Source organism: Danaus plexippus, chromosome 25 (genome assembly GCF_018135715.1).
Source record: "Danaus plexippus chromosome 25, MEX_DaPlex, whole genome shotgun sequence".
Lineage (NCBI taxonomy): Eukaryota > Metazoa > Arthropoda > Insecta > Lepidoptera > Nymphalidae > Danaus > Danaus plexippus.
The window spans coordinates 5,000,032-5,021,680 of record NC_083553.1 but is presented as its reverse complement, the minus strand read 5'-3'; the positions used below and the strand labels follow the sequence as shown (position 1 = coordinate 5,021,680).

Below are 21,649 nucleotides of genomic sequence, written 5' to 3'. Positions count from 1 at the left end.
TAAAGATAAAAGTCATAAAAATAATTTTACATTAATTTCTAAAAATATAAATGTAAGTAAAATTTCTTTATATTTCTGTCGTTTACCAAAAATGAAACGTGACTGTCAGTAGAGACCGGAGTGATAGATTAGAATTGTCATTATTGTTATCGAGATCAGTGATCGACCGATAGTAAAATCGAGATTCGCGATATTTGTATTTGTTGTTTCAATACATATTCCTGATAAAATAGATATGAAACATTCAACTTACTGTTCGAATCTTATGTGAAATACAAGTTCAATGAATGAGTCGTATTCAAAAAACTTTGTAATATATAGTTATTAGTTTTGTGATGCAGAAGCAATGGGTTTTGTTTCGTATTTTGTGGATAACTACACCGCATCTTTGTACGACATGATAGGTAAGTTGTTAGACTAGTTTCAATGTGTGCTTAGATCAATTAGGTTAATGAATTGCAGAAATATATCATTTAAGGTTGATCGCTAACATTTTACTAAAAGTATTATGGAAATAACAGCTGTTGTATTATTATTTTTTGTCGAATATTAATAAAACCGTAATTTTTCTGCTTGTTTTCCTACTTTGTAAGATATATGAAGGTTTAACGCGAATATCGCGAATCGTGTATCGCGACCTTGTGTATAACGTTACTTAATGTAAAATTATGCAAATTATCTACAAAACCCATTAATAATTAAAAATCATTTAAACCAATAATATATACACCAATAAAATCAAATTTACATTTAATATAATAAGTGATAAGAACATTCAAGTTATGAAAATGAAAAGAAATTAGTACAAATATTTTATACCTAGTCTTAAACTAATAATATATAGAATTTTATAATGACATAACTAAATATTTTAATATATAAATTAAACTAATATTTTTTTGTTTTTAAAAGCATATGCTTTGTGTTTTTTATTATCTTAATACTTATTTTTAATTGTTTTTAATTAGATTAAGATTCCATTTTTAGTGATTACATTTATAGGCCAATCTCTTCCATCTCATATATCTACCTTTTATACCCTTCTTCTAGTAGAGACATATCAATAGTACAATTGGGGTAGGTTTGGCCAAAAGTCAATACCGAGCGAATACAGGCTGTTTTAAATATACCCGGTCACAAACAGGAAGTTCCTGTAACAGTTAGATTCCTAATATCAGTCATGTTAAGTTAATTTGGTCACTTATATTAATTGTTGTTATTGGAAATGGAATGTAAACATATTCTTGTATTTTTGCTACTCTATATACCAGGGCCGAAGCTTTAAAAAGTGGTTAAAAGTGAACAAAAAATAATGGTACCATGAAGTCCGAATAAAAAAGGAAGCAAAATATGATAAAAATGAAAAGAAAAATTATGGGCAATCCCGAAACTGTATGTTTTTAAGGGTAAAAAATGGTTTATCTCGATTTCCGGCAAAACTACAAGTCGTGTTGAAAGAAATCAACAAGTAAAGCCATAGTTTATACCAAGATCTACAATTTCATTACATAAACTCAAAATTTATGTGAAAATTAAATTGTTTTTTTCTAGGTTTTCTAGTAAAAACTTACCTTATTATGTCCCGATTACACTGTAATCTATTTGATTTACAATATTCGTTTATTCACTTTATTTTCAATCGAAAGTTCTCGTCTCGAAATAGCAGCTTTTTTTCCAAAAATTGGTCGACCTCTCGTCCGTTGAAATCTCTACTTCCTGATGGTGTAAAAAAATATTTATATCTCTGTCGTTACAACCAATAAATCACCGACCACATATTACACCTTGATCCTGAAGTAACTACTTGAACCGTTGAAGTAAATAATACACCATGTCCTTCTTTTCGTCTTACGTACCTGTGTAACTCATTACAATCTGTCAAATCGGTTTTGTCTGACAGACAACAAACATACATACAACCTTACTAATGTTGTCATTTTTAATATAAGCTGAAGGAAAAGTGTATGTGTGTATCACTTCCATTACACTTTTCCTATATACAATAATTAAAGAAATTTTTTGAAATAAAAACTGTCATTTGAATAACAACTAAACTGTAATAGAAAACTATACTTGCATAATTAATTGACGTTATATATCACAAGCTGTTAGAATTTCAAATATAGAATGCAAAATTTTGCACACATATAGAACAGAAATGAATAAATTTAAACAGCTATGATTGGATGAATAAAATATATATAATCTGTATATAACTACTTTTAAAAAAAGAAAACTGCAAAATCTCTGAATAATTTTGTAAACATAATATTTTATGGTCTGTTATATTCTGCAAAAAGTTTTAATCTAACATTAGAAATGTTAAGGTCTTGATAAACCATTATTCATTGAAAATCAAATCACAACAATCAAAATATAATTTTTTATTTGACCACATAACATATACACCTTTATATATATACCTTTAGTTATATATACCTTTATATATATACCTTTAGTTATAATGAGATCTAAGACTTTTGTGAGTATTCATTTAAATAAAAGTAATATTTTCGCATTTTCGTTTTTTTATTATTTTAAAGCTACCTACATACTCCCGACGCTCGGCTATTTTGCAGCAACCGTGATTACGGGCAGACGAGAAGTTAATGTCATTCTAATAAAAAACGTAATTTCTTAGATCTCATTTAATTATGTTTTGATGAATAATTTTAATAATTTGTTGGAATGCGTTAAATAGTTTTTTAAACTATTTCTTAATAAAATTTTTTATGAAAAAGATGACAAACCACCAGACGGCCTGCTTGATGGGCAGCAGTGACCATCACCCATGGACATCCGTAACGTAGACGTTGCGGATGCGTTGCCAACCTTGGTTGTTGAGGAAAGGGAGGGGTGGGAATAAGGAGATAGCAGGAAAGAGTGAGAACAGGGAAAGAGCAGCCGCGTCTCTCACTCATCAGGCGAAACGCAGCCATTTAAGGCTTCTTCACGTCGATCTTCTATAAGAGGGTGTGGTACTTCCCCGGTCGAGCTAGCTCATATTCGAGCTAAGCTAAGCTAGCTAACTTGGCCACAGCTAGGCTCCACCACCTAAACAACTTCCTCTGCTTTTACGATATTCATTTACTAGTCTCGGCTTAAAATTTTGATTACTTTTTTTTTATTCGCTCAATGTTTACATCACACTGCCATAATGATGACAGTTCATTGTAATTTATTCTTTTTTTTAAATTTGCTTACTGACATTTCGCAATTTAGCGTCCAATATGGCGACTGGCATAACAATTAGATATTAACAAAAACTCATACTTTTTAATAATGCTATAAATAATTTAAGTGTGTATATGTTATGTTATTGATATTTTTTGGACGTACCTTTATCAGGTAATATTTGCATTAAGTCCACCTTACTTAAAAGTCTACTTGACCAAACTATTAATATACATCGACTTTTTCTGGATTTTTGTTCATTTCTACCGGGATACCATAATTTTATTTTTTTATTTCACTGATATAAAATCGAGGTTGATTGCTCTTTTACGTAAAATATGCTTAATGTATCTTGATGGAACTCAACATTAATGTGAACTACATTATTAGAACAGATATCTTAATAAAAAATAGAGAACACTTACATAATATATAATTCTGTCCTTACCCCACGTTCCCATCGTCACACGACATACGGAGCATTTACGTTTTTGCATTAAAAAATCTTTGTACATGACTATATCGTCGTATTGTCTTAGGTCCATTATCCAACAGGAAGTCAGTGTATTTGTACTTCCGGTGTCATGTCTGATATTATCAAAAATAGTCTTAAGCCTCCCAAACGACTGTATTATTGCACATTAAAATGTCGTCAACGAATGAATTATAAAAGTTGCAATTCGTCTAGTTATATCTAGATACAACTGGTTCCACGTCGAACGTTAAAATCTTATTTTTTTACTTTTGGACATCTAGTAATTAGTTGAAGTTTGTACATGCTATATTATTTATACTACATACGTATCGTTTCCCGTTTGCTATCAATGCCCTACACTTACAATAATGTACGGAGAAAAGTCAATGAAAAACTTCTAACTCCATATAGTGACGATGTGTATTTGGACTAAGCAATTTAATTGTTATTGGGATAGATAATTCGAATTTATATTATAAGAATGGTCGGATAGACGAATAAATTACATATAAATAAATAAATATATATATATATATATATATATATATATTATATCCGAACATCCGTGCGTCAATGCGTCTGACGTGATGTCTGTATTAAGACTTTTTATTATTGCTTATTGTTTTTCCTTAAATATTTTTTATTTGTTTCCTTTTTCGACACTCCGATTATTGTTATATTCATAATATAATGAGGTCTATGAGTTTCGCGAGTATTCATTTAAATACAACTAATATTTTTGGGTTACCAAGCGTTTTATTATTATTTTAAAACTACACACCTCCGAGGTGATCACGGGCAGACGAGATGTAAATGCTTCATTTAGTTTTGTAGTTTAAAATAATAAAACGCGTAGTAATTCGAAAATATTAGGTTTATTTAAATATTCTTAATATCTTCCTTTCGATGGTGCATCTTTGTCTTATCCCAAACGTTTCCTCGCTGTAGACTTACTACACTACATACGAAGCGTTTCGCGTTAGTCAGTATCATTTGATTATTGATTAAGAAACGCGGAACGTTTCGTATGTAGTGTGACTGCAAACCTTTGGTAGGCATACTCTTTAAAACAGCTGTAACACCTGTTTCTATGTAGAATAATATGTTGAAACATCCAGAATACTGTATTTTTCTCTGCACGCATCATCGTCAACTTAATTCATAACGAATCACGACCATACTTACCGTATGGTAGTTTCTCACCTATATAAACATGTCTACGTCTGTTTGTACGTCTTAACTCGTTGCGAGTATATTGTTATGAGGTATTCGGACGTGTCCGAAGTGATGTATTGAGAGTAGAATGCTATAATTGAAGCCTCCCGGGGCCGTCATTATGATTAAATTCAGCGTTCCTCAAAGTTTTTTCCGACTTAATATATATTTTGGATGTGAAACGTAATTTATATCGGGGTCCTCGTCAATCTATAAAGTCTGCAACTACGTGTAAAACTCGAACGGTTGGAAAACGAATACAACTGACAGTTTTATTAAATTGTCACAATGTCATTTAACTACTGGTACATTTAAAATTGGTACACACTGGTACTGGTACATTTAAAGGGAATGAAAAGGACTCATATAAAGTTGTCAATAGATTATACTCTTGAATTGCTGGATCGATATTAACGAAACGTAGCAAGGAACTTCAGCTAGGAAACTGGCGTTGAAATGAAAGATAATTGTATGATATTTTTTTTATAGATTTTGACATTTCCACTAAATAGAAGTTCATGTTATAAGTTAATGTCAATTTGCATAATTTTTCTATGCCACGGCTTGATTCACAAACAAAAGCTTTGATAATAACTGTTTATAATTCAATTTTGTCTATGTCTTCCTCAAATGTATTGGTTATCTGTGGCAGTGTTAGTCTATGGTGGACAAATTTCACATTGGCCTTCACATAAATGTTTAAATTTTATTTTGGCAACAAAGTTGCTGTCAGCTGGGCTTATGGATAACTTTTTTTTGTACTCTCATAGACGAATTTTACTACAGTTTTTTACTCAAATGCCTTAAATTATCATAACATATAACCAGCTGGGATAATCATACATTTGTTTTAAATACATTTTGAGAACAACTGCCGCTGTCTTAACGATCCCAAGGAGTAACTGATATGAGAGAAAAATATCTAAAAATATATTAACAACCTGCCACTACAAAAACTGGTCAATTGCTACCACCTGCACGCAAATTGTACCTCCATTGACATTTACCATAAACAAAAAATGCACCAGTCTTATATAGGTACCTTGTCTAGTTTGAATTAAGAACATAAGGGTAGTAATGTCAGTGTTACCATTAAAAATAAAACCGTTACATCCTTATATAAACGTTATCAAGTTTGAAATACAAAGGTTGAATGTTAGTCTTGCCATTAATAAAACTCCCTATTACTAGTAAAATATGCTATCAATTTAGACAAGTATTTAAGGGTTGAATGGTAGTGTTGCCATTAATTAATGTTGATTTAATATAGAACACGTTATCTAATTTGAATTAAGAAAAGAAGGGTTGTAATGTTAGTGTATTATCTGTAGTACGTGCGGTCACCGCTGTCATTCTTGTTCGAGACATCGTGTGGAACATACGTTATATTAACATACATAATTATATATATATATATTAATAAAAATGGTTGAGAATCAGTGCAAAGCCAGGCCAGTAAAAGCCTTTATAATGAGTGATCTTCTTACAAAATTCGATTCGGACGCTACCAACGACATCGTCAAAGTGGCTGTTGTTGTTGTATTTTGTTTGTTATATCGTAAGTATCATTATTATTATTATATTCAGCGTTTTAATATTTGTATATTCGTTATTCTCTTTACCCTATTATTTTGAATCGACATAATAATTGCGGTATAAGCGTAACTTTAATTTGAACCGCGTTCAAGCGAAATACAATGTTGTTGAAATCCAAATGAGATGCAATAATTTTCTGAAATAGTATCGTTTGTGTGAAGAATTAAAAATATACTGAAAATAGATTGATTCTTCATTATTTATGTAGAATTTTTATATAAGGTGAAATCTAAAGGTGTTTTTAATATTTTGTAGCGATAACCCACTGATAGGAATCGACCTGTTTTCATGTGTCTCGTTATATATTATATGTTCGTATGTATACAGTATTGCAGGTAAATATATGCAGTCGATAATCTGTGATAACGGCCAATTTGGAAACTTTAAATATAAAAAGAATTTAACCAGTACTCGCCGTGCTCGTAGTTAACGTTCGAAGATAATTTTATTATTATAATTTAGAAGAAATAAGGCTCCAAACGCATTATCAGGGTATCAAGTTACATTTCCTACTGTACAGGACTCCTATATATATATTCCGTCAATTAATTAGTGAACAACATGCAACAAATTCTTCCGTAATTGACCGCAAGAAATACTACATCTAGATTTCAGTGTCGTTTTACGTAGTTACAACATCAAACAACTATGGTCATGTATTTTAGACAACCATGTTGAATACTTGTAGGTATACGATTGGTAATATTAAAAAAAATATATATACATTCGTCTGTGAATTCTGTATATAATATATAGAAATATCTCAACCTGACCGTAAACTGAATTGAGCTATAATTAAATAAATAAGTTACTGATATATTAGAATATTATTTTAATACTAATTTTTGATCGCGGCTTCGTCCGTGCGGTCTACGGTATTAGGCTTAAATAGAAATATATAAAGTGAGATAAAAAAGTAGATATGTGAAATATCCTTTAGTGATATATAGTATGTGTCACATGACTTCACACACAACACAACTGTTATGACTATACGATAACTGTCATGACTATGACAACTGTCATGACTCTATGACAACTGTCATGACTCTATGACAACTGTCATGACTCTACGACAACTGTCATGACACTACAAGGAATGAAAAGAGGCATTATAGACCATGATGTGTCAACTTCATTATTGAAAAGTCCCATCAAAATCAATTCATCCACATGATAGAGTAACATTACATCCGTAGGTACAAAACATACTCACAAACTTTCTCATTTATAATAGGAATATAATATAGAATTTACACTACACTACACTTCGGATATTCATAAAAATGCTTTTCATTATTATTTACAAACACACACGCACATACACACACATACACACACACGCACATACACACACACACACACACACACATACATATAGATACATACATAATAATATCAATTAACAAATCAAGTAATACTCATATAATTAATTTGAAGACTTTCTAAAGCGGGTCACAGGTTTGCGAAGATCAGCGTTTTTAACTATAAATACGTTTTAAAATAACATTCCTAAAGTACATCAATTATTTTGTTATTTAACAGAAAAAAATCCCATAAAATGATATTCAATGAGAGTATTATACCAGAACAATGTTGGATGGTCGTTCATCTGTATCCCTACTACAGAGACGAGATGAAACCTCTCAGCATTCCATGGATTCACCGTGCGGGTGCCGGGTCCGTCGCGTTGCAGGGAGAGGAGCTTCAACAGTGCCCGGGACTTGCGACCCAGGTGTAGGTTTAAGGCCCGTATCTAACGCGTTAAACGCTCACCTCCACCGTCCAAGCTCCTCTCTCTATCTAACCAAATTTGAATCGAACCTACTAGTGCTGCCTTCGAAGTACATTTTAAGAATGAATTCGTGTTAGTTCTGGACAGGTCCAAGTTGTGAGGTCAAACTAATTACGAATCGTTCCATTTTTTCATTCATAAAACTACATCTATAGATATCAATATAATTACATCCTTCTGTTTCCGTTGCGAAGAGATGTACGTTTTATTAAGTTTACGTATTATAACTGGCTTGAAATTTTATTAAAGTATTTAACTTCATAGAACTAAAGAAATATAAAGTTAATTTGATGAGAATAGCTCAAAAACCAAATCCCGTGTCTGCAGCCGATTGTATTGTATCAAACAAGTTAAGCCACATCAAGAGCGGTTCCATCTTGATGGGTGGGCGAACTCATTGTGGTCAGAGGATATCTCACGAGGTCGCAGCTTCTAACTTTTGTATATCGTCAGATTAAGTAGAAATCAAAGCTAAAACGGCGAACGAAATATCTAACACGTGAATTAACTTGTACTAAGAGTGACTACGCTTACTATTACGTAATAGTTTGAATTTTTAACTCATTACTAACAGTCTCAACGTTATTTATTAATTATAACTCAGTAATATATACAAATTTTGTGAACACGTGATAATTTCTAGAATCTTCGGTGTATTCAATTATTTATCACGTTTAAACTTTAAAAAAAATGTACATACAAGCTTCTGATAATGGCTTTGCTCGTCTATATCGCTTATCCAGCGTGTCCGTAAACTTCGGGATTTAATCAAAAGTAACACAGGCGTGACATACCATATAAACATGATTATTATATCTTAAAATTATGATATTATCTATATAACAACAAACGTTATATATGCATAGGACAGTATTATTACAAGACTCTGTCCAAATAAGAATCCTTCCATCCAGCATGTTTCCAGCTGTAATGTCCTCTCGTCCATCCCGCTGCAGCACTCCCAGAATAAAACCAGATGTACACATCCTCATCTCGCCCTCTCAATAATATAAATCATGAAAATCAATCAATATGTCGTAAATAAAAATTAATTTATGTTTTTTTTTAATATTTTATTTATAAATAAAATAACTGATAAACATTATAATGACATTGAATTCGTTCGTTCAAGTTCAAGGTAACATGTTTTGACTCGTGATAAGGTAGTTAATTTGTGAAAAAATTATATATGTATATAATAAATCAATTAATCATACCGAGTTAGATTTTAAATAAGTATGTGACATTTGCAAAATATTCTACGATTCAACTGCAAATGAAGCCATGGCTTTAAATGAAGTAGTATGTACTAGCTTTATAGCAAATTACATGTTTATAAAAATATACTTGCATATTTTTTCCGAGTTTCTATTATAATTATTTATATAAATATATTATAAAATATATTATAATTATTTATATATATATATATATATATATATATATGTTGTGTATAATATTTTATTTTCTTGTATTTTTAAAAGAATTTTCATATCTTCGTCCGTATCATAATATACATTTACCTTATCTGACGTTCGTGTATGTGTTTGCAAACATATTTTTCCAAACAGCCGAAATGTTATACAAATATCGAGAATAAACAAAAATTATATTATGTATTCAGTAAATTTTTTTATTCATAATTTTAACAACTAGATATGTCTATATGAAATACAAAGGATTTCTCAATAAAACTAATATGTGCGAATGATTTCATTTAGATTACACTGAATTTATTTTCATACTAAAACTAGTTTTATTCCTCGGAATTCACTCTATAACACTATCCACCGGATCCTGTCTCCTCCATTCTACACGACACTGGCAGAATACGCTGTGCACGTCTTTGCACGGATGAAGGCCATATTTAAAATAACCTAACCTAACCTAACACTGTCCACTAAGACTCGGTACATAATTTCATACAATACATATATCCTGAACTGCCTGTTAGTTTTCGCGCTATTGTGTAATATCATACAAACATCCGAGCGTTATATGTTCTTACCAGGTAGACTGTTTAATATAACTCAAGTGTGGCCATAAAAAAATACTTCGTAACTGGAGTCTCTGCATGGAGTCAAATATCTCGGATATCTTTACACTCAACACGTGAAGTATCGACGTGTAACATCCGTTAAACTTATTCGTTTTAGTTTAGAAACCAAATTTTATAAGATATCATTTAAATTAATTCAGTATTCTTAAGCTAAACTTTTATATATTTATTTAAGATTGTTTTATACTATAGCAGTGTCGGAAAACGTCATGTCATATCGAAGATGGCATTTCAGACCAGGGAGCTGGTCAAGAGACAATTAGTCCTTAATGATAAAGAGATGATTTCTTTGATTCCGACAAAAATATCATTCATTATTCAAAATTTGACGTTATTAAAAATATAAGATAATGTTAGTTTAGACTTCACGATCTTTGTAAACGACATTGGATTGGTGGGTTCTGTCTAAGCAACTGACAGATGACTGTTTGTAAAGAGTGCGTTTAAAAAGCAATATACTAGTTTGTTTTATTTTCTATGCGTTTTCATTAAGAATGTGAGGAATTTCGATAAAAGCAATAATAAAATATATATATTTACAAAAAAAAATTCTAACCGCTCTAACCTTAGTCGGGGTGAAAATATAATATACGAGTATTAATGAGACGACATTAAAGTCGTTATCGTATTAAGAAATAGCCTACATACATGACCTGGGTCATCCAGATGCAAGCGTGACAGCGCGTGTCAGACGCGTGCAACATGCAACGCATACAAACGTTACATATTTCTATTACAAATACTATATATATATAAATATTTATATATATATGAATCTCTTTTTCTCTTACTATCTGTCTGTCCTACACAGCTAACAACCTAACTAAGCTTCATTTTGTCTTATTACCTACTGCTTTGGTTAGTAACATCCATGAAAACAACACGCAAGGTCTCCGTTATAGGTCAGTCGTAAAGACTCACGCTCACGGTCTAGACCATACAGTCTAGACGTCTCCGAGACCGCGTTATCACCCGGATTTCCTTCATCGATACACATCCATGGAATAAAAAAAAAAACTGATAAGGACCATCGACACAGCATCCGGGAGGATGGTGAGAGAAATGTACTTTTGAACTCTGATACAAAACTTATCGATTAGATATTTGTGCTGCTTGATATCGATTCACAAATTGTATTTTTTTTTATGAAATACAAACTCCATGTCACAGATAAACTAAATAAACTCATTTAAGTAGATGTGAAGTCAAATAAACACTTTTATTCGTATATTCTCTACAAGTCTTAATAAAGAAAAATAATTTATCTTATAATATTAAATTATTGACAGACCATGCTTATTTTTTATAATTCGTTTTTTTTTTTTTAATTTCATTTCTACATTTACATTGGAATAGTAACAATTGAACAAAAAAAAAATAAATGTCATTTATAATATCTATGACATTGGAACAGGTTGTAGTGGGGTGACATGCTTAAAAGGGAATTGGTATTGAACATAATTTTTTTTTTAAAACGAGTTACTTTATATAGACGTAAAATATTGTTCTGTGTAACGTTCATTTCATTATTATTGTTGTACGTAATTTATTTTTTTTATTAGTAACACAATACGATAGTATGTTTTTAATTTTAAAAAAAAAAAACAATAAAATTTAATCGCGATAATTTCGCTTGATGTACAATGTAAAGGTATAATCATATTATAATAAAGAAATTTTATATAGAGAGGAAACGGTTTTATTTTGTTGTTATTAGGAAAATAAAATATAATAAAAATTATGCGACCTAGGACTTTCGCGAGCTTTGTTCGTTTAAATGAAACTAATATTATTCGGATATACTACGAGTGATTTATTTTTCTAAAAAACTATATACTCTCAAAGTTTCGGTTACTTTTCGGCACCCGTGATCACGGCCAGACTAGATGATAATGTCATTCAAATTAAAAACGTAAATTCTTAGATCTCATTTTATTATATTCTGATGAACAATTTTTATAATTTAATGGAGTTCGTTAAATAGTGTTTCAAACTATTTTCAATATTACGTTAAACTTGATTTAATTTTCCGTCATACATTATCTAGAAGTCGCGGCTTCAAATTTAAATTACGTTATAAATGTACGTATGGGATTAAAAATGTTTCTTTAACTACCAAAAATAAACTGTGACCTTCGACGCAGTAATGTTTATTTAGACTTTGCCATAGCTTTCTTGTTATGGCTATAATTACAAAGCCTGTCTGTCAGTTTGACTTGATATTGTTTATGGTCTTGGGCTCTAGAACAAAACTGTATATGTGTTAACTATTGCAAATTTCATATTACAGACAAAAATAATTTTGAGATTGGTTTTAGTTATACATCTCCTAAAAAAAGTAAAAAATAGTAAAGATTAGTATGTTAATAAAAAGATTTGTAAAAGAATCGTCTTGCTTCTACTATTTTTTACTGTTCTCTGTCTAGGAAGGAAGTAATCTATTTCCTTCAGGATTCCTTCGTTGTCTGTCATTACTCATGATCTGGGGAACACCTGGAGTTATTGAGTTGAAATGGAAGCTATTTGCTTGAATAACAACAAAAAATTTCAACTACTAGGAAACGTATGTTTGGATGATATCGAGAAATTTAAACATTAAGGATTACATCCCCTTGTTTAAACTATGTAACGTTTAAACAAGCAATACTGGCAGCGTAAGAGCTTGGGGTAGTGGTATTTTTTTCGGCATCACTACAATTTTTTTTTTGCGTTTGATTTGTTTATTGAGCACATCCGATGAATGTATTTGTAATCGCTGATCGGTTGATTTCAATCCGAGAAGGTATTCGAAAGCTATTATGATTGTGTGATTCTGATTATTCCTGTATCCGTATAGATGTTGCTTGTGTAAAATTTTCCGTTTGTCCAGTTCCAGAACTGCTGGCTATTTGTCACTATTCCGTCGATCCCGGACAGAAACAGTTTTAAGAAAAAAATGCGATATATTTTTCTTGTGTAATGGTATTTCCTAACCTAACACCAATACGTAGTGATCGACGTAGCTTCATAAATGTGATTCAACGACAAATGCATAATTCCGAGACCAGATTTGCTCAACTTCATGATGGTATTTTTATCCAGGCGACCAAAATATTTTTTTTAAGTAAATCCGGCACAAAGGTTTTCAGAAATTAACCTTTTTTAACGGTCCCTGTACCAAACAAGGGATTCCGTTTGGTATTTTACCTCATAGACGAAATTTAGACTAATGTTTCTAGACGTCATACACATAACCACATATTTTCTACACCGGATATCAAAATTTAAAACCGTTTTAAAGAAACTGGTAGTACAGCCGATCGTATGAAAGTTGGTGAGCAGTGCTGACCGTGGCGTCCATAGCACCCTTCATTGAAAGAGTAATTTTCGTCACAATAAATTGAAGTCATGACAGCTGCCGTTCTCAGGTTTATAAAAAGATTTTAACCATATTATAGTACATAAATCAGGCCATTTTTACATTTGACGATATAACATGGACCAAACTTTAGGGACAAAAGAAGATTGTGGATAATATAAATATTTTGCTACGAGAACTGTATTGTTTCCAGTGGAGTATGTGGACACGGAGTACAGTCTCTGGCTGAGCTGGTTCCTGACTCCCGTCATCGTGACCTTCCTTCTACCAGCTGTTATCATCGTCCTCATCTATGTCAGCAGCATCATCTTCCATCTATACAGGCTTTACAGGTTCGTGCCCTTTATCATTGTTTATTTCTTAATAACTACACTTGTCTAAAAAGATTTATTTTTTGTCAGTATAATTATGTTGATTATAATACAGCCTTGTTTATAAAACTATCGAGTGAGTTCTAAGACTGTCGCGAGTATTGTTTTAAATAAAACTAATATTTTCGGATTACTACGCGTCATTTTAATATTTAAAAAATTAACTATCTATATGATAATTTTTATATTGATTGATCAATTTTAAATTTCTGGACGCAACCATATAATTTCACATTTGACAACTATGTGATATGTCGATCCACCCTCTTCTATTGTCTATCGATACCAGAGACGGATAGTACATTTTTATATCTTTATGATTAACTACCGATACGTGCGGGAGAACTTGCGGACCTCGGTGATCCTTTGTGATAGTGACGTTTGAAGTAAAGTACAATTTTTATGTTGATCCTTTCTGATAGAGATACTTTACTGCTAAATGCGCGGGAATTTTTGACACATTGATTAACTGTAATTTACGATGCCTAGGAGAAGACGACCTGACTTAGCTCGTTTCAGTCAATCAAATGTGTTAAGAGATACCTTACGTGCTAATTGCAGTGATGATCGGAGAAAAACAGATCAAGAAAATATTATTTTTTTGTTTCGACTTGATTGTAGCCGTTAGCCCTTATGGTTGTGACAGCGTCATAAGACTTACCCGTTCAATTTAGGACTAAAGGGCTCGGGGGGGGGGGGCTTAGGAAATAGTCGTATTGCTATTTCTGAACTGCGTTCTTTATTGAGTGAGAATGAAGTTGATAGGCTTAGAATGTTCAAACACAACAACAGCGAGCACCACATAATGAAATTGAGCGATTCCACAAATGCAGTGCTCCTGTGATTCTGGCACGAGCTGCATTCCACTATTATCCGGCAATAGATTATTGTGCTGACAAACCGGTAATAAATGCAGAAACGACAATAATATGTAAATATTGTAAGGCGTTTAAATACAGTGATGAGTTTCTGGATTATGTCGTGCTGATGTCCCGCCACCAGGTGCTTGACTTCAATTTACAGGATTGGTAATGATTCTAAGCATTTCTTGGGGAAGATTCAGATGACATAGTTTGTTGCTACACATATATACAGGACAATTATATACCCAATTCCAACGTGTTATATCCTCATATTTCTTTTATAATATTCAAGTTTGTATTAAAATATATATATCGGAAATAATTATCGGACTAACGTTTAATAATTACAGTAAAGGACATTTATCATTTCCTGGGATCACTGTTAACCCTACCGTTTTTACAAATTTATTTCATTGGCAAATCAGATGTGGAATTTGATAAGTGTTGTGCTCACGATCCTAAAGTGAAGGGAACCATTGTTCAAGAATTACAAATGTTTTTTCATCAGAACAACAATATAGTAAACACGACCAAAATAGCCTTAGATCGGATGCCATCTGACAGCATAATATTGTCATTGAGGCTGACAAGACACCTGCCAGTGAACACACAAGATGATTTAATTTACTCACCATTGATGATCTTTAAAATTTTTCCCTGGAACATATTGCTTTGTTCATTTTTTTTAATATTGTTTTTGTCTCTTGTATTGTTTTATTCCAGCATTAATTTATGAATATTTTATTTACTTTAGTAGAACCTTTTTTTTTTCTGAGTTTTTAAGTGTCAATGTATAAATAGGTTTACTTATAGAGTTTGATTTTAGAATGGGTACAAATCAGAGGGTACTTTGTATTGTAAGTAGTATTTATGCATAAAAAAAAAACAATTAGCAGTTGATAGTTTTTGTCAGTTTTATGTAGTTGAGTTACAGGAGTAGGTCAGATTATTTTTGTTTGTTCAGCATTTAGGGACATTGCTTCGTTTTTGTTTCGTTCCTGTGAGTGTACTTAGTACGTTCTCAAAAGTTTTTAATTGCTTTTTTTACGCAGACGAAGTCGCGGGTAACAGCTAGTAATACAGTAAATAATATATTACATCCAAAAATCATAGTTTCATTTGATACAATTAAACATAGATTAATTAATATATATACTAATTTCTAAACTGATAATACGTGTAATATATTTCGCGCGCATATATTTAGTCTACGTCTTTTAAATGTCAAATATGTCAGAAATTTGAAGTAATTTCTCTGATGAAATGAAGCTACTGATTACAATATTTTTATCGTCCATTTACGTGCCGTTCAATGTTATAATATATATTTTTTTGTTATTAAATAATCAACTCCGATACATGGAACGTTCTGGAATCACAGATAATATTTACTGTATGTAGTAATTTATTTAATTTTATATTAATGGTAATTGTTACTTATACGCCTATAGTTATAGGCTATCGCGACTCACGTATCACATCCAACGACCAATCGTTAAATCCAAATTTAATTTTCTTTTTGTTACTCTTAAACTGGGAAAAAAACTAAACACGTGTTTTTTTTTTTTTTTAATTCTAGCCATCGATTTAATTGTAGAGAATTTTATTTTATACCATTTTAGTATGAAATACATATATATTCAGTAAAAATATATTCGTAATATTATAAAATTTTTGATAGTTTCGGATGAGACGGAAAAATAATCACATTTTATAAAGTACCACGATGTTTTTTTTTATTTGCTTGTTAAATTTTTTGCGATATATTTTTTCGACTTTACGCCCGGAATTAGAACTATAAACGTTTTGTTATTCGTGATGCATTTACATGAGAAATTAGGTTTGTAACAAAATTTGTAGAGAATCAAATAATTTTTATAATTTGATGGGGGCGTTTTGTTATTATTATTTTAAGAATTACCGGCGTATATAAAAAGCCGTCCTATCAAATGGGCAACGAATCGTAACCGGTTAACTTTAAAAAAGTTTACAGGAAATAAAGCATTCGAACTTTTATTCTCTACAAGGTTTTTTGTATATCATCCCTAAAGAGCGTAATTTTCGGAGATATCGAATGAAGGTAGAAACTCCTACAGGATGACAAAATATGTCGCGCATTTATTGTGAGTAGCTGACGTGATCCTTAATCTAAAAAAAGTGCCCACCAGTTCGTAAATTACGTGGGAGTTTGGCAACAAAAAAGAGCTATATATAATGACTTGATACAACTAAAATAACAGTAGTTGATCGTGAAAGGTTTTGGCATTAACTGAGAATTACAAAAACAGCTTATTTGTTAAAGATAAGTACAGGAGCCATTAATGCTTGTGATGGATTCTAAAAACAAATTTGGATATATTAAAGAGGTTAGAAAAGAAAATTCCTAAAATTTACACCAAACATGTCCTTTATTCCTGACTGTTCCGTTAATTTAACATTAGTTTTCGTTAAACTAAACACGTAATAATACCTTCGAAGATTTATGAATAAAAATTAAGAACTTTGTATTTTATTGGACGATGTGACCTTTTAGTTGTGGTAATTATTTGTATAGTATATTAATATTATTAATCTGTGGTAATGCGGTGGAAAAGGAAAAAAAATCACAACAAATTTAGGTAAAAAGATACTTATACTGGCAAATTTTTGGAAGAAACATAATCTGGAGATCATTTACCACGATATGTGATCAGACCTTATCCTCATAACAGGCTTCGTGTGGTAGACGGAGTTCACAATGACTGGCGACACGCGGCTAGACTTGCTGTGTGTGCGTTGTGGGATGCCCACGGCTGGCTGTGGCATGGTACGTACCACCACATATATTATACACCACTCCTGAATGAACCCATCACCAAATCCTGTGACCTTAAGACTAGGTTATTCTATACAATGTAAGCTTAATGCTCGAGAAGTTCCTAGTTCTTTTATAAAATTTAATAATATTATATGTAAGAATTCTTTATCGTGTTTATTACTGTCTTCATGTTACACGCTATTTTCATATTTGACCTTGGATGAGATTATTTTTAATCAAAGCAAAAAAGTGTGATAATACAATAACAGTCAAACAATACGTTAATGAACAGACACCGACGTCAATGTTTTTTTTTTTTTTTAAAGAACTCCCTTTGAAGGACACTTAGCTTCGTTTTTAATGCCATTTTTTTCGGGATCCAAGGAGGTTGATGTAAAATAATATTCTTAGGTTACGAGATAAGAGGCTTTGAGAACATCCCTGATGGCCCGTTCCTGTTGATATACTACCATGGAGCTCTCCCCATAGACATGTACTACTTCATAGCTCGGATGCTTCTGTTCAAGAGACGTCACATACACACTGTGGCTGATAGATTCATGTTTAAAATACCAGGCAAGTTCAGATCATGTCTAGACTTAGTAACAAATTTCTGCATGATTTTTTCTGTATACAGTAACGAATATAAAAATTTTAAGAAATGATATTCTTTATGTGATTCATTGAGACACACAAGCGATACTTCTAATATCAGTAATTGTGGAAGTCTGTTTTCTGCCAAAATATTTCTCTGAAACTCCATCTTTGCGAATAGAACTTTGACAGAAAATTAAAATATGAATGACGTTCTAGTGGTGTTTTATGATGTTTCTTCCAGGCTGGTCCTCTCTTCTCGAGGGTCTGTGTGTGATCCCGGGGACAGTTCAGACTTGCGCGGGGGTTCTAAGGTCAGGTAACTCGCTGGCCATCTCCCCCGGAGGAGTGTATGAGGCCCAGTTTGGGGACCACTACTATAAACTGAATTGGAAGTCCAGGATAGGATTCGCCAAAGTCGCCCTGGAAGCTAAAGTCGTAAGATGTCTCTTTATCTCAATTTTTTTCCATAATCATCATCATCAGCCTATCGGTGCCCACTGCTGAGTAAAGGCCTCTTCTCACATGGAGAAGGGTAGAGCATTAATCACCACGCTTGCTCAAGATGGGTTGGTACTTACCAGGTTTCGAACCCGCGCCCTCAAGTGTGAGAGGCGGGCCTTTAACCTCCACTCCACCACGACAGTTTTTTCTTAAGGTCCATTATTTTTAGTGGAAATGTCTATAAAAGGGCAATTCGTATAAGTTTATGTAGTTCCGACATTAATTGCTCCGACTACTTTAATTGAATACAATTATCAGTGTTTTATTATTGCGTCGGTCAAAATTATGATTATTAATCGGATATACTATGTTACGTACAAGGGCAGGATATACGTGACACAGGACTACAAAGAAATATCCGATTACTAAGGACAATAATACGTTCCTGATAACAATCATATACTCAATCAAAAAAGTAGCAATACGCAGTCATCACACGTGTCCGCGTCAAATGACTAAGAAATTTTTAAACAAAGCCATTATCTCATCATCAGGGGGTATACCAAGGGTGTAAACCGAATCTTACTCCACAGTCTCTATGTATTTTCATTCGACGGTAATATTTCCAGCCGATAGTACCCATGTTCACTCAGAACGTCCGCGAGGCGTTCCGTACTGTGGGCTGGTTGCGAGGGATATGTCTCCGTATTTACGCGGCTACCCGTGTACCTCTCGCGCCCGTCTACGGGGGCTTCCCCGTCAAACTGGTCACGCACGTGGGTACGCCCATCCCGTACGACGCTTCTCTCACTCCGGAGACACTTCAAGTGAAGGTAAATCAATCATCGCTTTTGAGATTATTCTATAATCTCAGAGCCAAATTTCCCTCGAATTTAATTTCATATAAGTCAGCTAAGCTCTTTAACTATTACATCAAAGTGTAAAAAGTAAAATGTTCTTTGTACTCATATTTTTCTATCGTTACTACTTAAGTGTCATTTAACAGTGGTTTGGTATCTTTAATTTTCTTTTTGTTACTCTGAAACAAGATAAAAACTAAACATGTGATCTGGCCATCCAGATTTTATTTACCAACTCAACTTTACTACGTAAGTGTCATTTAACAGTTGTATCGTCTTTCGACGGACTATTCCAGGTCGCGAGCGCCATAGAAGACTTGGTTGAGGAACATCAGCGGGTCCCCGGGAGCATTCTGCTCGCCCTCATCGAGAGGGTGTACGAGATGCCAAAAAAGAAGAAGGTTCAAACGAACGGCTCATGTCACAACGGCGTCGCAAAACAGAACAATTTCCCTGACAAGTGTGACACTGACAGGAGTGACGTCGACCCTGTCAAAAGTGACGTCGACTCTGTCAAAAGTGACGTTGACAGCGGCAAGTGTGACAGTGACAGGAGCGACAAGAAAGTATCATAGTATGTATGAATTGAGTGTAAATATTGAATACTCATAATGTGGTAAGCACGGCGTTTTCGTATTGTTGCGTACAAAAAAAAGCATATTATACACTATGTGTTTAGGTTTTATAGTTGGAGCGCGGATTGTGATACAGCCGTTTGGTACAAGTTTAACTGTTTTATGCCAATAAAGTGAATTAATGTGTGATATTGTAACATTTACCGCGCTGTAAATAATGTATTATACGCGGAATGAACTTAATGTATTCGACAATTATTTGAAAGGCTTCTATGGAACGTCTCTGCGTAGATTTTTTTATTATTTCTAAGTAAATTACAATAATCTAAAGTAAAGATACATTCCCGTCTATATTAAATGTCAATGTCAAAAAAACGTCTCACAGACTAAACGATCTTAGTTTTCAATTTTATATAAAAAAATGTTTTCGATGTTAGACGAATAAACGTTTTGAATCATATATATTTGGACAATGTTTTATAGTTATAAGTACAAATTTGAAAAGTCACAAATTTCTGAACGGCAAAATGACTCGGCGGCATTTCATGTGATGTTTATTCCGTAGAAGTTAATTGTAATATATTACGAAGCTTGTTGTATGAAACTAACTCGAAGAAGTGAAACTTCGTAATGCTGGAATGCAAATAGGAAGGAGTAGAAATTGGTTTTAAAAGATTTTTTTTTGTGTTTCTTTGAGACAAACTTTATTAACATTACTTTTTAGTCACAATTGATTGATCGATTGAATCTCGCTGTCTCTTTATCCCCTCCCTCACGGGAGCGTTAAACGTCTAACGCAACCTCGTTTGAAGTCGCATAAGAAGTTTCACTTCAAAAAAAAAAAAAAATTGCGAGCTACTAACGCTTTGTAAACTATTTTTTTTTTTTTTTAAATATCGTTTATATAATGTTTCCTAATCGATTCCTTTTTTAAAACTGTTATTCTTAAATGCATTTGATACTTACATATAATAAGTACGTGATAACTAAGATACAAGAATTATTTTTAGTTTATTTAGCAATGTATAAGCGGTGAGGTTATATTATACTATATACAGACGTAATGTACTTAGTTGCTGGATAGATGTCGTCTAAAACCTATCTACAGCTGATATCTATAGATAGAATTATAAAGACAATGTGTCATACAGATGAGAACATATTTTAGGTAACGGTTAAGATATCGATGGAGTAACGAAACGTTGCATTAAACCAGAGAAATATAGAGTATTGTATGATTTAATAGAGTAGAAATATATTCTCTATTGTAAAATATATATATATATAATTTTTACTAAAGGCTGGAAGTCTAACATTATTATAACTCTTACTGCATCCCGCTTTGTGTCAAATCTGTGTATTCTATATTTTTCTAGCGTTGGCTTGATGTCCGACTAAACTACATCGTAGTATACTAAAATAAAATCGAAATAATCTGACATGTATGTTTTTTTTTTAATTTTTTTTATGCAC

At 32.3% G+C, this 21,649-nt stretch overlaps 1 protein-coding gene across 2 annotated transcripts; it reads left to right on the top strand.

The window, feature by feature from the left end:
• The first annotated feature begins 139 nt into the window (after positions 1-139).
• On the top strand, positions 140-21,615 carry LOC116775385 (monoacylglycerol/Diacylglycerol O-acyltransferase). Of its 2 annotated transcripts, none has more exons than XM_061524484.1 (7): positions 140-404; positions 13,866-14,004; positions 17,618-17,712; positions 18,115-18,279; positions 18,542-18,735; positions 19,371-19,574; positions 19,898-21,615. In XM_061524484.1, the coding sequence occupies exons 1-7, from the start codon at positions 347-349 to the stop codon at positions 20,174-20,176; spliced, it is 1,134 nt and encodes a 377-aa protein (XP_061380468.1). In that variant the 5' UTR covers positions 140-346; the 3' UTR covers positions 20,177-21,615. The 2 variants fall into 2 exon arrangements, with proteins under 2 accessions (XP_061380468.1, XP_061380467.1); XM_061524483.1 differs by lacking the exon at positions 140-404 and adding an exon at positions 6,234-6,422.
• Positions 21,616-21,649: the final 34 nt, after the last annotated feature.

Bases quoted from the DNA above. Each gene is read 5' to 3' on its own strand.
- LOC116775385 (XM_061524483.1), top strand. From the start codon at position 6,290: ATGGTTGAGAATCAGTGCAAAGCCAGGCCAGTAAAAGCCTTTATAATG. The intron at 17,713-18,114 runs GTACGTACCACC...TAATATTCTTAG, and splicing joins CCACGGCTGGCTGTGGCATG to GTTACGAGATAAGAGGCTTT. The intron at 19,575-19,897 runs GTAAATCAATCA...GGACTATTCCAG, and splicing joins CGGAGACACTTCAAGTGAAG to GTCGCGAGCGCCATAGAAGA.